This window comes from Dipodomys spectabilis, unplaced genomic scaffold (genome assembly GCF_019054845.1).
Source record: "Dipodomys spectabilis isolate Male_0828 unplaced genomic scaffold, ASM1905484v1 ptg000009l, whole genome shotgun sequence".
Classification (NCBI taxonomy): Eukaryota; Metazoa; Chordata; class Mammalia; order Rodentia; family Heteromyidae; genus Dipodomys; species Dipodomys spectabilis.
This window is the reverse complement of record NW_024870686.1, coordinates 17,226,380-17,241,218: the sequence shown is the minus strand read 5'-3', so window position 1 is coordinate 17,241,218 and position 14,839 is coordinate 17,226,380. Positions and strand designations below refer to the sequence as shown.

Here is a 14,839-nt window from a genome sequence, read left to right as displayed (position 1 = left end):
TCCTCATTCCATTCCACATGAACAGCAAAAGCCAGAAGTGGTGCTGAGGTTCAAGTGGTAGAGCACTTGCCTTGAACAAAAGAAGCTCAGGGACAGCACCCAGACCCTGAGTTCAAGCCCCACAACCGACCAAAAAAAAAATCCATTTTAAAAACAAGCAAAAGGGTTTTTAAAGAGACCTTTCTCCAAAGAAGTTACCAGCTTGCCAGAAAACACATGGAAAGATTGTGAACACCATTTGTCATTAGGGAAACACAAACACAAAACACAGTGAAATGCCACTTCACATCTCACTAGAGAGGTTAATGTTTCCATTGTGGTGACATATACATACAGTTACCAGGTTCACCACGTGAGGTACACATTTTAGTGACTTTGTATATTCCCATTGCCATTTCATCATGCTTGCTGACCACTTCCAGAACATTTATTACCCCACCCCAAACTCTGTGAGCCCACAAAATGCCAGCTCTCCATCCAGTCTCCCCCGTAATCCTGGCACTCAGAGCTCTCCCTTTGGCCTCTGTGAATTTGACCATTCTAGGCAATTGCATATAAATAGAGTCATACAGTATCTGTTTGATACAAAATGTCTGGCTTGTTTCACCTAGCAAAATGTTTTCCAGAATCAGTCATAGGTATTTGTAGATATGAGATACGTAAAATGTATTTCTTATGTGCCCAGTTTGTGAACTTGGATCTAATTTATACACAGAGTGATTCATTGACATTACCTTCAGACCAGCTGGAATTCTTATCTGATCCTGAGATGTTTTTCTAATTCTCCAAATCCAATCAGTACCGCCAGTTTCCTCTCCACGGGGGTCTAGCAAATTCTTTACCTCGGGTTTGTTCTGGCACTGAGGACTTAAACTCGCAGCCTTTTCATCCTAGATTGAAGCAGCCAATCTCTTGATCCTCAAACCTACACTGCTTAGAGCTGGGAGAGTAATGGTGTTAAGCCCAGATCTGGTCTGAATTGTTCCCATCTCTGTCCCTTGGCTTGTGTTTTGTGATCCACCTGCAAGGTCTTTCCCTCAGGTTTCAATCTGTTCAAATCCTCCTGGACTTACCAAAACTCAGCAAACCTTCCCCACACATCAGACTCTCAGAAATTATCTCTGCTTCTCCTGTGTCTTTTGGTCATATTTTTTCAACATATATTTAATTATTCCAACTTAATCCAAAACTTGTCTGAAATAGAGACTATGTCCTCACTATATTGGCAATCATGCTCACATAGTAGATGGCCAGTATGACCTTCAAGGGGTTAAATTTATAAATGAATCAACTGTATCAACACATCTCCACTCTATATGGTGATGGAATTAACTAGCAATATCTATGGCTCAGAAAGAAAATGATAATGGCATGAACAAATAAATAAAGTAAGACATTCATCAACTCTGCAAATCTGTTGGTCAAAGCCTCCTGCAAGAAGGACGTCTTACTTTGGATTCAAAGAGCAAGGTATGTGGTAAGAAGCTGGCTTTGGCTGTTTGGGGGCAGAAGGAGATGGCTCCTGAGGTAATAGGTAGTATCAGCAAAGGGTAGTACTGGGTTCTAGGAAGGCCTCCAATAGAAACAGAGGAGGGAGCAGGAGAGGGAGAGGTCATTATTAAAGTCTAGTCCTATTGGGAATTTCACATCTGGCCTTGGATGAAGGTTAAGAATAAGGCTGATGGCCACTGCAAATCCACTGCTGGGGTGGATTTTCAAGACACAGAATACAAAAGAGTAATAGAACAGGTGGTTGGGAGGTGGGTAAATTAAGTCACTTTTGCTTTCATTTCATCCTTCCAGTTTTTAGCAAGATGTTAGGACACAGATTGGGAGTGAGTTCTCATCTGTTCCATTGGAACTTGGTGAGGTTATGCAAGGAGTGAAAGAAATCACAGCCCAGCTTTCAGCTATTATTATTATCCATCGCATGAGGAGGGAGGGAGGAGGACTAAGAACACTATTTACAACCTTCTAGGCGGTGGGTCCATCTGTTCCCTGACCTCCTTCTTTTGTTGTTCTGGTCCTGGGGTTTGAACTCAGGGCCTGGGCACTGTCCCTAAGTTTTTGTGCTCAAGGCTAGTGCTCTACCACTTTGAGCCGCAGCATCATTTCTGGTTATTGGGTAGTTAACTGGAGATAAAAATTTCATGGACTTTCTTACCCAGGCTGTGATCTTCAGACCTCACCCTCCTGAGTAGCTAGGATTATAGGCATGAGCCACTGGTGCCCAGCTCTGACCAGACCTTGATGAAATCTACCACACACACACACACACACACACACACACACACACACATTGCTTTGAATTTCATCTCCATTTGTACTTGCATATTCTGGGAGCTGTGTATGGAAGTGAGAAAAGAGGCAGAGCAAAAGTTGAGAACTTAAGTGAAGGAGCCAGTCTGTCAAACAGATTAGAAACTCTGGGAAAGAATTCTTGGACGTCCATACCTGCTCACCGAGGCAGACCTAAGCTAGCTATTGGATCTGAATCTCAGACCTGGGTGTCAGGTTTTTCTCAATGAGAAAAATACATTAGCATGCCCAAAGTATTTTCTGCTTTTTACATTTTGTAATTCTGGATGTCTTTGGGGGCAACTGGATAGGAGTAGAATGGATTGTATTATGTATTCCCAAACTCATTCCTGTAGTTTGAGTGTCATATATTACACAGGCAAATGCATGGAACCATGGACTATGAGAGTTCTCCACAGATATGTTCAGAAAAGGATATCATGGTTTGGGAGAAGGCCAACTGCAGGGGAAAGGGCCAGACTGGGAGTAACTGCAAACTGACAGCTGATCCACCCACAGCATCCAGCAAAAACCAGGGAGACCCTGGAGTGGTAGAAAGTTTGAGATGACAGACGGAACATGGGGATGGTGTTGCTTTGGGCCCTAGCAATGAGAAGGATAGCCACTGTGAAGATGTGAGAGAGAATCTAAAGGTCTAGGGAGTGTGAGCAGAGGAATACAGAATCCAGTGTCAAAACAGATGAGTGCACTGGATTGTTTAGTAGAAGAAAATAAAAAGGATAATTTCAACCAACAGAGTTGGGCCTCAGCAACAAAACTCCAGAGTCTATTTAGAAAAATAGATAATTTAAGCCTTCCTCCAAGAGGTCAGATAGATGTCTAGTGACTGGCACCAAGCCAGGAAAGTGTAACCAACCAATCAAAGCTTCTGAACAAGCTTAAGATTCAGATATGGCCATTTCCCGTCCCCTTCTGATGTCTTTGGAGGAGCTGAGACCCATAACAGGGTAGTTACTATGTAGACTCGTCTGGCCTGCCAGGGTAGCTCCAGAAGCCCATTGGAAGATGGAAGCCCTTCAGAGGCTGCACACAAGATGGAGTTTTGTAGATTCTCTTTCTCTTCAGAAGGATGGTAGTGGTGTCCAAGGGCTAATGGCAATCTTAGCCACACTCTCCTGAGCTCTGGCTTGTTGCTGTTCAACAGTCTTCAATACAGCCCAACTAAGACACAAAACTTTTCTGTATCCCCACTAGGCAGAGAAACATCTTTTTCAAAAGCTATTATTTTTCTCAGTTGTGGGGCTTGAACTCAGGGCCTGACTGCTGTCCCTGAACATTTATGCCCAAAGCTAGTGCTCTACCACTTTGAACCACAGTGCCACTTCCTGTTTTCTGATGGTTAATTAGAGATAAAAGTCCTGTGGACTTCCTTGCCTGGGCTGGCTTCGAACCAGCCTACAAAGCACAAGGCCTTGAGTTCAAACCCAGAACTGCTTTCCCCACCCAAAGTCTGCTTTGGATATAGATATGTTTTCAATTTAATATTTCAGACTGTTCCAAAAGACAGATATTGTTCAAAAAAGATATTGTTCAAACAGTAACCAAGATTCCTAATTTTGTATGCGTTTTTAAAGGCATATTTGCTTGCCTCCAATTGGCATAAATCTTCTGCTGGGTCTTGATGCCTCTGAACCAGGGAATGTCAGAAGCTGCTCAGTGCTTCTTGTCTTATAGCAAAGTCTGGCTACCCAGAGGGAGGAAGAGAGGCTGCCTCTGCTGACCTCAAGCTCACGCCTTTCCTCTTTGTTATACTCAGTGATAGGGTATCTTGCAGGCCATCTACTTTTGATAGGAGAAAACCAACCCCCAGAGAAGTAAGAGGGTGTCCACGTTCACATAGCACTTCTGAAGAGTGATCCTTTGCCATTTTTTCATTAGTCTGAGTTGCAAGGGTAGAGGGAGGGATGAAGAGACTGGGCAGCCCATCCCATACCAGACCCACAGATTGCAGAACATAGTAGCGGAGGTTTGCCTCCCAAACCTGTTATTTGTTGAAGGATTTTGCCTTCAATCATGAAAGCCAAAGCTTAACATATTTATATACAGATAAGCTTTCAGGGAAAACTACATGTGCTATACAGCATGCCTGCTTAACTTCTTTGATTTGATTTGTAGACTCTCAAAGAAGAAGCTGAGGTCCAGAAGCCTCTTGGGCAAACTCAATGCATGTCTTGATCACCACATCTAGAAACATGGGGATCTGACCTGCACCCCCCCCCCATCAACCTTCTTAGCCCACAGTCCTTGTCCTGTACCACTGGCATCTTTGTGGGGTCAAATGTGAGAAGCAGGTCACCCTAACAAATGATCCTCCCGGGTAAGAGATAAAGTCATGGGAAGCGGGGGAAGGGGCTTCTGCTTATTCTCCCCTTCTGCTTCCTCCTAACAATCCCCTCACAACTGGATCCTCAATACCCGGTGCATCTCCAGTACACATGTCACACTCTCTAGAGAAAAATTAACCCCCAGCTTCCCCCTATCCAGTCCAATCATTCATTTTAAAGCAACAAGAACTCAGGACTAGAAAGGCAGTATCACTTTTGCAAAGTCCTAGCTGATCATGATAGACTCAGGTCCCCTGCTTCCTCGTCTCGGGTCCTTTCTGGTTCACCATGAACACTGACTGTGCACTCTGGGATTTGTGGACAAAGTTACCTATCACCAAAGTGGGACCTGCCTGGCCCAACCCACTGATGACCCACAAAGCACAGGTTGGGTCACTTTGTGGCAGACACTTGCTTATGTTCTCAAGTGACCCCACACACCCTGCCTCATACTAAGCAAGCACAGGAGCACTTCCTCCCGAAGACACTGCGGGAAACAGCTTCCTCCAAGAATGAACTATGTGCAGTATTCCGAGCCACAAATCCATTTATGATATTGTATCACTTCTTCAAGACTCAGGCTGGTGGATTGTTTTTCTTCTTGGGCTGAAGACAGGAGTTGATTAAGATCAAGCAAAGTCTCCAGCCAGAGCCAAGTGCTTAACACAAGACGTGCAGGAAGCCCTGACCTGCCCCAAGTCCCCACCTGGCTGAACTGTGGACACAATAGTTGTATTCACAGAAGGGGACGCCGAAACCTGAGTAGGTGTTGTTTAAAGAGTCTGAAAGAAATGTTCACGTGCTGAGTCAGGCTCCCTCCAAATTAATTTTAAATGGCTTTAACCCATTTTGGGCACAGCATCCATGAGGAAGCAGGTTCTGAGAGCAGTAGGGTCCAGGATAATTCCCAGAAGCTTTGGAAAGAGTAGGATGAAATTGGCCATAGTGGGTAGACTGCAAGGGCTCTGTGTGGAAGAACTTTCTGGAAAGGGGTTCACTGTTACAGTAATGAAAAACTTTCACCACGTTTTAAAGCTTTACCTTCTACTTTAACCACTATTTCCTTTAGGGACCAAGTGCCTAGAAGTGAAATTCCATATAATAAGAATTCCTCATCACCACTGAAGCCAAAAGCAACATACTTTTTGAACAGTGGCACTTCAGTGGGGAGAGGTTGGTTGATGGGAGTTTCAATAATGATGTGCCCAAAGACTTGTTTTTTCTAGATGTTTTCAACACATCTTTTTTTCCCTCAGAGCATGCTAGTTTGAGCTCTTTATGACTTCTATTGCCTTAGACGTCACCAACCAGTTTGTTTCTTCAGGCAGCTTCATCAAGGCTCATTACAGAGACTGTAGTTTTTAAGTAGGAATGTGGATGTTATTAGGCGTACTAGGAAAATAAGTGACAAAATTTAAGTAAGGTATAACTCAAATGGTAGCACACCAGCCGAACAAGAAAAAGCCAAATAACTTTGAGGGCCCAAGTTCAAGTCCTGATACAGACAGAAAAATAAGATGAGGCAGACCACCAGAAGGGAGCAAGGAAGGCAGGGGGTGTGTCAATGAACTAAGAGGAAATGGAGAATAGAGATTGAGTCTCAGAACCCAACGAGGAAATCAAAATGGAGGAGTCTAAACTGTACCCTATGCTGACCATGGGCAAGGATATGGAAGTTGAGGATGGACTGCGGACCATTAGAAGGTCACCTATGAAAACAGTGTAAATTGGAATTGGTACCCAAGAGAAGGGAAGAGAGGATGTATGCACTTCAAACACAGCTCATTTATTGGAGCCTAAGGAAGCTGACATTCAGGGTGAATGTCTCTATGTCAGTGCTGATTTGGAAGACAGAGAGGAGAAGGAACCAGAAACACTGTCTCTCTCCTCTCTGGCGCTGTGGGTGAGTAGAGGCTTGTGTAGCCTGACTTCTACAGAAGGTCTGAGAATGTGGGTTTATTTTCAACATGTGAGCATTCAAGTCTTTTCCACGTTGATTTCCTTTGCTTCTAGGGATGGCTGTTTTTCATTTAAGTCCGACATTTTCTTTAAAGTGAGAGGAAAGCATACCTTTCCCTTTGCAGTCTGTGACGTCAGACTAATATCTGGTAGGAATTTGTGTCACACGTAATTTCTGAACGTGAAATGGGAAATGCACTGGCACAAACAGGAATTCTAAGCAATTCACATCCTGGTGTTTGTTTTGAAACTCACAGAGGATTAATGAAGAGCCATTATTCCTTAGGCTGCCTCCTGAGCTGGTTCTGGAAGATGTCTGGCCTGGGTCTCAGTCCCATGCATGACTTCCTAGCTACCTCAAGACTCAGGGCCAGGGCCCTGCTCTGGGGCTGAGAACCTGGCCTCTGATGCTGGTCCTCCTGTCTCAGCTGTTGCTGGCATTCTGAGTGCTCAGAAGCAAACATACAACCTCATAGCACTTTACTTACTAATTTTAAGTGTTGAGATGATAATACGTACCAAATTTATTTCAGCATATTTTCATGCCCTGTAGATTGTGGCAGTAAAGAGACAATTCTACACTGTAGCTGGGTACCAGCAGCCATGCCTGTAATTCTAGCTACTAAGAAAGCTGAGACCTGAGAATCATGATTGAAAGCTAACACAGGCAGGAAAGTCAGTGAGATTCTTATCTCCAATTATCTATCAAAAAGCCGAAGTGGAAGTGTGGCTCAAGTGATAAAATGACAGCTTTGAGAAAAAGAACTAAGGAATCAACACTCAAGCTCTGAGTTCAAGGCCCAGTACTGGCACAAACATAAAACAAAGCTCTACAACGGCTTCCCTGCTACTTGGGGCATTTCTGGGTCACTTTCTCCAATTTCTTAGCAAGAAATATGCAAGGATTACAAACAAATGTTGCCATCAGCCTTAGCAAAACAAAACTAATTTATGCTGCCTTAAAACATATGTAGTATGTTCTCTTAACCATGATCTGGATTGAATAAATCATTATTTTCCTTCCAATGTGGGTTCATCCTCAAAAAGAGACTAGTTTTTCACAAAGGTCCATAGTAAGATAAAGTAAGACAGCATTTCAATGGCATTTAAACTATTGTTGTATACCAACTAACCTTAAGTTTATTTACAAACAGCTCTTCAGAAAGCTTATGCATTAAAAAAAAAAGCTAGTGATTTCATGCTCATGGCTACTCCAGCTCAGATCCTATCTTCAAAATGCTTCTCATGCTACTCCAACTGGAAGGTCATTCTCCTTTCCTCTGTTTTCTATAGTGTATTGGGCAACTATTATTTGCTTGAATTAGCTTGGGTTGCCATAACAAACACCACAGGTTGAATGACTTAAACAACAGAAATTTTTATTTTTCAACATCTGGAACCTAGAAGTCCAAGGTGAATGTGTTGACTGACTTAGTTTCTTCTGAGGCCTCTCTTCTTGGTTAGCAGATGGCCTCTTCTTACCATCTCATAACTCAAAAGTTGGCCTTTCTCTGGGCACAGATAACCCTAGAGTCTCTTCTTTCCTTCTACAAACAGTTATATTGGAACAAAGTCCACTGTAACAACCTTATATGAATCCCCTCTTTAAAGATCTTATCTACAAGTACAGCTACATCCTGACTAGGTATTGAAAATGTCAACTAGAGATGGGGAAGAGCACAAGGCACAAGTCTGCTCCTCACACCTTGTCATTCATTTTAACTTATTACTGAGTACCCATTCTCTGAGAGTCTTTCTCCCTTAACTTGAATGTAAACTCCTTGGGTAAAAAGGTGAGCTTTCAAAATTTAAACCATTTTACTGGCTCGAAATCAGTGCTCCCAGCAATTAATTGTTGGATTGACATTCTTGATCAAATTCATGGAATTTTTTTTAATACAGCAAACACTTTATTTTTGTGTTGGTACTGGGGCTTGAACTCAGGCACTGTCCCTGAGAAGTTTTGCTCAAGGCTGGCTCTCTACCACTTGAGCCACAGCTCCACTTCTGTCTTTTTCTGGTTATTTGGAGATAAGAATCTCAGACTTTTCTTGCCTGGGCTGGCTTTGAACCGTGAGCCTCAAATCTCAGCCTCCTGAGTAGATAGGATTACAGTCATAAGCTACCAGTTCCTAGCTTTATAAACACATTTTTGAAAACCAAACAATTCTGCCATAGTGTATTCATGTCAGTGACTGGGCTAGAGGTTTTCCAAGACTCCTTACAAATATGACTGCTGAATTTCTCACCACTCAACCACATGACTTCCCTATGAAATTCTCCTTCTCTAAGGAGTTTTAGCCATTTGCTTAATTTCTACACAATGGCCTCTCAGAGTAGTGTATTTGTCTGTTGCTATAGTAAAATATCTAAGGCTGGGTAACTTCATAAAGAAAAGTTTCACATTTCTGGAAGCTGAAAGTCCCAGATTAAGTAATTCTTTTGGTATGGTTTTGGGCAAAGGCTTGATCGCAGAAAGTTGTCATGGTGGAATGCGTGTGGAAGGAAGAAATCACAGCCTGAAACAGGAAGCCAGAGAGAATTCAGGCTCACTCTCCTAAGAAGTTAGAGTTGTTTTTATTTGGGCTGAGCCCCCAATGACCTAAAGACCTCCCACTAGGACCCACACTGTTTCTCAACATCAAGGACCAATCCTGTAATACATGGATTCTTGGGGCACAAACCACATCTAACCTATAAGAAAGAGCAAGAAGTCCAACCTAACATTCGTAATTCTCTAACTTTTTTTTTTTGGTGGTCATAGGGCTTGAACTCAGAGCCTGGACACTGTCCCTGAGTTCTATTGCTCTAGGCTAGCAATCTACCACTTTGAGTTGCAGCAAGACTTCTGGATTACTGGTAGTGAATTGGAGATAAAAAAAAAAAAATCTCACAGACTCTAACACATTTATAAGATTATTTCTTTGTTGCTTTGTATGTCCCTCCCCCACAGTATAACCCCTGCTTTCACTGTATTTGATGTTGGTATAATTTGTGGAGGGGAAGGGGAAAAACAAATTGTTTAAATAGGGATACAGGTGGACCCATTGCAACAATGAGATGTACAAGTCGTTATGTCGAAAACGAACTTTACAACTTTCGTGAGGGGGCGGCCAGGGGGCAGGGAGGATTGGGGGGGGCAGGGGGAGGATGGGAAGGGGAAACAAAGGAGGAGGCTACAATGCTTGATAAGAAATGTACTCATTATCTTGTCCATGTAATTGTAACTCCTCTGTACAGTATTTTCATAATAAAAAAAGAAAATATACACACTAAAAAATAAATAAATAAATAAACATAAGAACTTGTTAAATGAAAAAAAAAAATCTCACAGACTTTCCTGCCTGCTCTGGCTTCCAGCTGTGATCCTCAGAGCTCAGCCTCCTGAATAGCTAGGATTACAGGCATGAGCCACCAGCACCTGGAAGCATTTGTAGTTTTCTCTGCGTTGCTTACTTTATGTCTGCATCTGACAGACCCTGCAACCTCTGCCTGATTCAGACCTTGCAGTTCATCTCACTTTATTTTACAGCTGAGGAAACAGAGGCCAAATGCAAGACAAAGGCCTGCTGAAGTCTTTCCTGCAAAGACCGATGCCCAAGTAAGTTGTGTGGACTCCAAGCACCTCCCCACCCGGTAACCTGATGATGTAAAGAGGAAGAATATCAAGGGTTTATGTCTTTCATACAATACTTCATATAATGAAGTGAGATGGTAGTGCATTCTCTTGTGCATGATGAGAAATCCTAAAACAGCCTCTCTCTTTTAGAACCCAAAAGATCTGGTTGGTTCATAAAATGCTCAAATGTTTAAACCAATAGTTTAAGTATCATTCTCAATGGAATTATAGTTTTCTTACTTAAGAAAAAAATCATTTTTCAACATCAGGTGGAAAATAAGCAGGGTGATTGAGGAAAACAGTTCAAATTGATCGCTGAGTCAGGTCTAGGACAGTAAAGGTGAGGTAACTTCCAAAGCCTCCAAATTCTGCCCCTGAATTGTGTATTTGCTCAGCAGATATACACAAATCACACCCGAAGACATTTGTACATAAACATGAGCATTGCTAGACAGGTCTTGTATGTAGTATTGCTTCTACAAAAAGTGGAAAGGCCAACTTGTATCCCAAACAGAACTTTCAAATCACATCATATATTTTGCATTTACAAGATCTACAGAAATAATGTGTATGAAGATTTTTATGGCCAGTCTCAGTTTGACAGTAAGGGTGAAATTATAGTCAAGTATTCAATGGAGCTGGACCTTCTCCCCATCAGAAGGCCAGAAATGAAAACACCCATTGCCTGAAAAGTAAGTGTGTCTCAGTGTGGCAGAGGCTTTGTGCCAGTGTCGGGGAATGTAGATCTGACAAACAAAAGACCATGTCACCGACTGGGAGCCTCTGTGGAGCTTATAAGGATCCTCCCCCACCCCGTCTTGTTTTGTTTTGTTTTAATTTACTAGAGTCTTTCTAAAATAGATTTTGTTCATTTTCCACTGTTATTGAGAAAGCTGCACGTGGCAGTTTATGAATTGCGTCTCCCAGCAAGGCCCTGGAGGACAAGCGGAGAGGGGGTAGTCCATGTGTATGAAACTTGCTGTAAAGAGCTGAAGTCAGGCTGGACCATACAATAACTTCTATGTGTGGCCTAGCAGCCTACAAACTGCTTCCCTGCAAGGGAGAGGCATGCCAAGCAAGGACCAGAGAGGCTTTTGTTAATTCTGTTTATCTTAGATACTGGGAGTTTTTTGTCTGTTGGGGAACAATAAATAAATAATATATGTGGTGTTTGTGTGCATTCTGCCTTTTTTCCCCCTCTTCCTCCAAGAGCAACACAACTATCTCTTCCTGTAATGTTGAACATCAGTTAAGAGCATTTTTATGTGCACCTGTCTACAGTACCCACACATGAAGTAAGAGATTTCAGAATTCTCATCTTTTTTTTTTTCCTGTTCCTATCATCTATTAGGCTCTCCCTGTGCTCAGAGCACACAGGTGAAGAGATCAGTCTATTTTTTCAGACTCCTTTAGCTTTGGTGTTCTGGAGCTATCTGTAATGAGATACCAGAGTTCTCATGCCTGATTTGCTAACATAATTGACAAAGTTCTCCCTGGCCTCAGAACACATAGTTAAGGCCTGCATAACCCTCAATAACAGTGAACTGGAATAGCCTCTCTGGATAACTTGCTAAATTCTTTGAGTCTCTTGCTGGCTCTTATAAAGGTGAGTGAAAAGCACACCAAAAGCTGGGAATCCCATTGTGTGGGCCACACAATGTGCATATATAATTGCACAGAGAAGGGGCAGGATGGAGGACCAGGCTGGAGGGCTTGTGGTTCCAGTTGTGGTAATTCCAGGTGAAGGGCATTCCTAGGCAAGTCCATTTACCCCAAAGCATGTAGCCTGGTTAGCTGGATTTTCCTTTGTTTTGTTAGAGGACTTTTTGTTGTTGTTATTGTTTGTTTTTTGTTGTTATTGTTTGTTTTTTGTCAGTCCTGGGGCTTGAACTCAGAGCTTGTTGTTAGTTTTTGTCTGATTGCTCTTTATAGAGGTTAGAAGTGAAAATAGGGAACCTGAACTACACAGTACTTTTCATCTCTACATCATTTTGCTGAACTCCAAAATAAGCAAAAGAAGGGAAAGCAGCATTACTGAATGAATACCAAAGGGTGTGGCCTAAAATTCCTCTCCTGGCCTTCCAGGAGGACTATCTGAGGACTCCTATGAGAAACCTTCACAGTCCACTACATTGAAAAACCAAGGAGCACCACTCCAAGACAATAGGGGAACACAGAAGAAAGAGACACGGGGAATTTGATGTGATCACGTGGACACTGGTCCATGTTTTATACTTGAAGCTACAAAACATAGAGTTAGCCAGGATTTGTCACTTGTCAACAATCACTTGCAAAAGCATCAGCTATCATCCATTGCTATAGTTGTCTCTTCTCCATACTAAGAATCTGAAAGAGGACCTTGTGAGAAATATTGGGAAACAATACAACTGGAGTACGTAGGGTGGGGAGGGACGGACGGGGGAGTCTTATCATCCATGAATACCCCCCTGCCTGTTTTGGAGTCCTGAGGAATTATGGAAACCGAAACAGGTAAATCTCCCATGCTAGTTTGTCTCCCGTGTTCCCTGCTTGGTTCTAGCCTCAACTCCAAGAAGCGGGGCCAGTACTCACCAGTCATTAAGGTGTAGTAATTGGGGTAGGAGAGACTAGGAAAGTCGGGCGTCAAGTAATCCACTTTTACTCCCCTGCTCACGATCTCTTTGAAGCCAGGCAAGGATTCCAGGGCCTCATCACTGATATAGTCTGAGCGAAAACCATCCAGTAGAAACACTAGGAGCTTCCTGCGGGCAAAAGCTGGCTGAGCCAGGCTGAGCCACAAGACCAGCAAGACAGTCCCAAGCTTTACTTCCATGCTTGCCAGGAGCCTGGCACAACCCAGCTGGCACAGCTGGCCCCTTCCACAGACTGAGGATGGACAATCTGTAGCTATTCTCTTTTCTAGGGGCTGGACCTTGAGCTGCTGGCCTTCCCTGAGCCAAGTTTACTTTCAGAATTTAAAGGAACAGCACCCATATTTGAAAACATCTCTGCTCACCCCACGAAGTCGAGAGAGAGGGAGAGAGAGAGAGAGAGGGAGAAAGAGAGAGAGAGAGAGAGTACACTTTGGCTTCCTAAACAACCTTGAATTAACACTAGGGGGAAAATACAATCATACTGCTTGGGGTGGATGTTCCAGAAATACAAATACTCAGAGAGGTGGCATTCTGGAAGATGACGAAGTCATCCGCATTTTGCAATTGTGCTAACCAAAGGGAAGGGCCCGGGAGAGGCACCACCTTTTAATTTGTTCTCCCACATTGTTGCCCAATTTAACCTTTTTAACATCTTTACTTACAATTTAGAACTCAACCCTGTTCACTTAGGGTGTAAACAACAAACCATAAATCTAGTGCGCCTATGAGCTTTCCAGAACTGTCCACCATAGCCATAGTGTTTAAAAAATTGTTTGTCTAGGTCTCAGCCACTAATTTTTTTCTTCATATGCATCTCTATGCAGTGTTACTATTTTATCATCCAAATGTAAATAAGCTGCTAGTGACCAAAACCCATTTGTAGGAGGAGCCGTAGACAGAGGAGCCAGAGCCGCAGAGAAGTTTCCAGAAGTGCATAATGGGAAATCATTCTGAGCCAGTTGGTCTGAAAATGCATTGCCCAACATAGATAAAAATGAGATGGAGAGCTGAAGAACAGGAGTTTGAAATGGAAAAGCAGGGCTGGAAATAACCAAGCAGACTTCAGGACAGGAAGAAAGAACTAAGCAAAGGAGGGAATGAATGACAGAAAGGAAGTAGAGAGAAACTACCAGGCACAGATGAGCAAGGAGACAGTGACTGCCAAGTCTCCAAATCTCAAGACTTCTTCATAGCAGCTCTTTCATCTGTTTCCAATCTTACTAGGGACATGCATGAGCTCTATGCAATGAGCCAATGCACATCTTGATACAGAAATATGTCATAGTCAAAGTCTTCAAGAAACAGAACTTATAGAATAGAGGTAGCTATATGAGAGGTGACCCTGGTTAGGGAAACTGGCCCATGGGATAAACGAGGCTGACAAGTCCCATAATGTCTATAAACTGGAAACCCTGGGATCTGGCTCAGTGCTAATGCTAAGAGCTTAGGATTCAAGAAGCAATGATGTGTAATTCCCAGAAGCAAACCACCTAAATGACTTTAGAGTTGTTGGTGTGAGGTCTAGAGTTGAAAGGCCAAAGGCCCTGTGAGTTCTCATGGCAAACAACAGGAGTATGTCCACCAACTCCAAAAGAGAATGAGTGTGTGTCTTCCTATTGTTCTACCAGATCATCCAGCTGGTTGGATGGTGCCAGTCCCCACTGGGCCAATCAGACCATTGGCTCCCATGTCAAGCTCCCCTCACAGACACATGGAGAGAGAATTCTCACCATGTCATTCTTATAATAATTGTTTTTTTGCTATATTATCTATCATCCTTAATCCAATCAGCTAATACCTAAAATGAACCATCTAATAGGTCAGCTTTCTAGGCCTCACTTTTGGCTGAGATGGGAGACAGAAGGCATGATTCCACAGCAGAGATTCTGGAACCAAGCAATTGTGTGATCTGTGTGCTCTACCACGAGCACAAAAGCTCAGATACATCACCCAGGCTCTGAGTTCAAGTTCCATAGTTTTATACT

General features: G+C 42.9%; 1 protein-coding gene across 1 annotated transcript in view; it reads right to left on the bottom strand.

Moving 5' to 3' along the window:
* Enpp6 (ectonucleotide pyrophosphatase/phosphodiesterase 6) overlaps window positions 1-13,033 on the bottom strand; it is an 85,619-nt gene extending 72,586 nt beyond the window's left edge. The window contains exon 1 of the mRNA XM_042702044.1: window positions 12,793-13,033. Within this exon, the coding sequence (XP_042557978.1) occupies window positions 12,793-13,033 (241 nt within the window). The remainder of the gene's footprint in view (window positions 1-12,792) is intronic.
* Window positions 13,034-14,839: the final 1,806 nt, after the last annotated feature.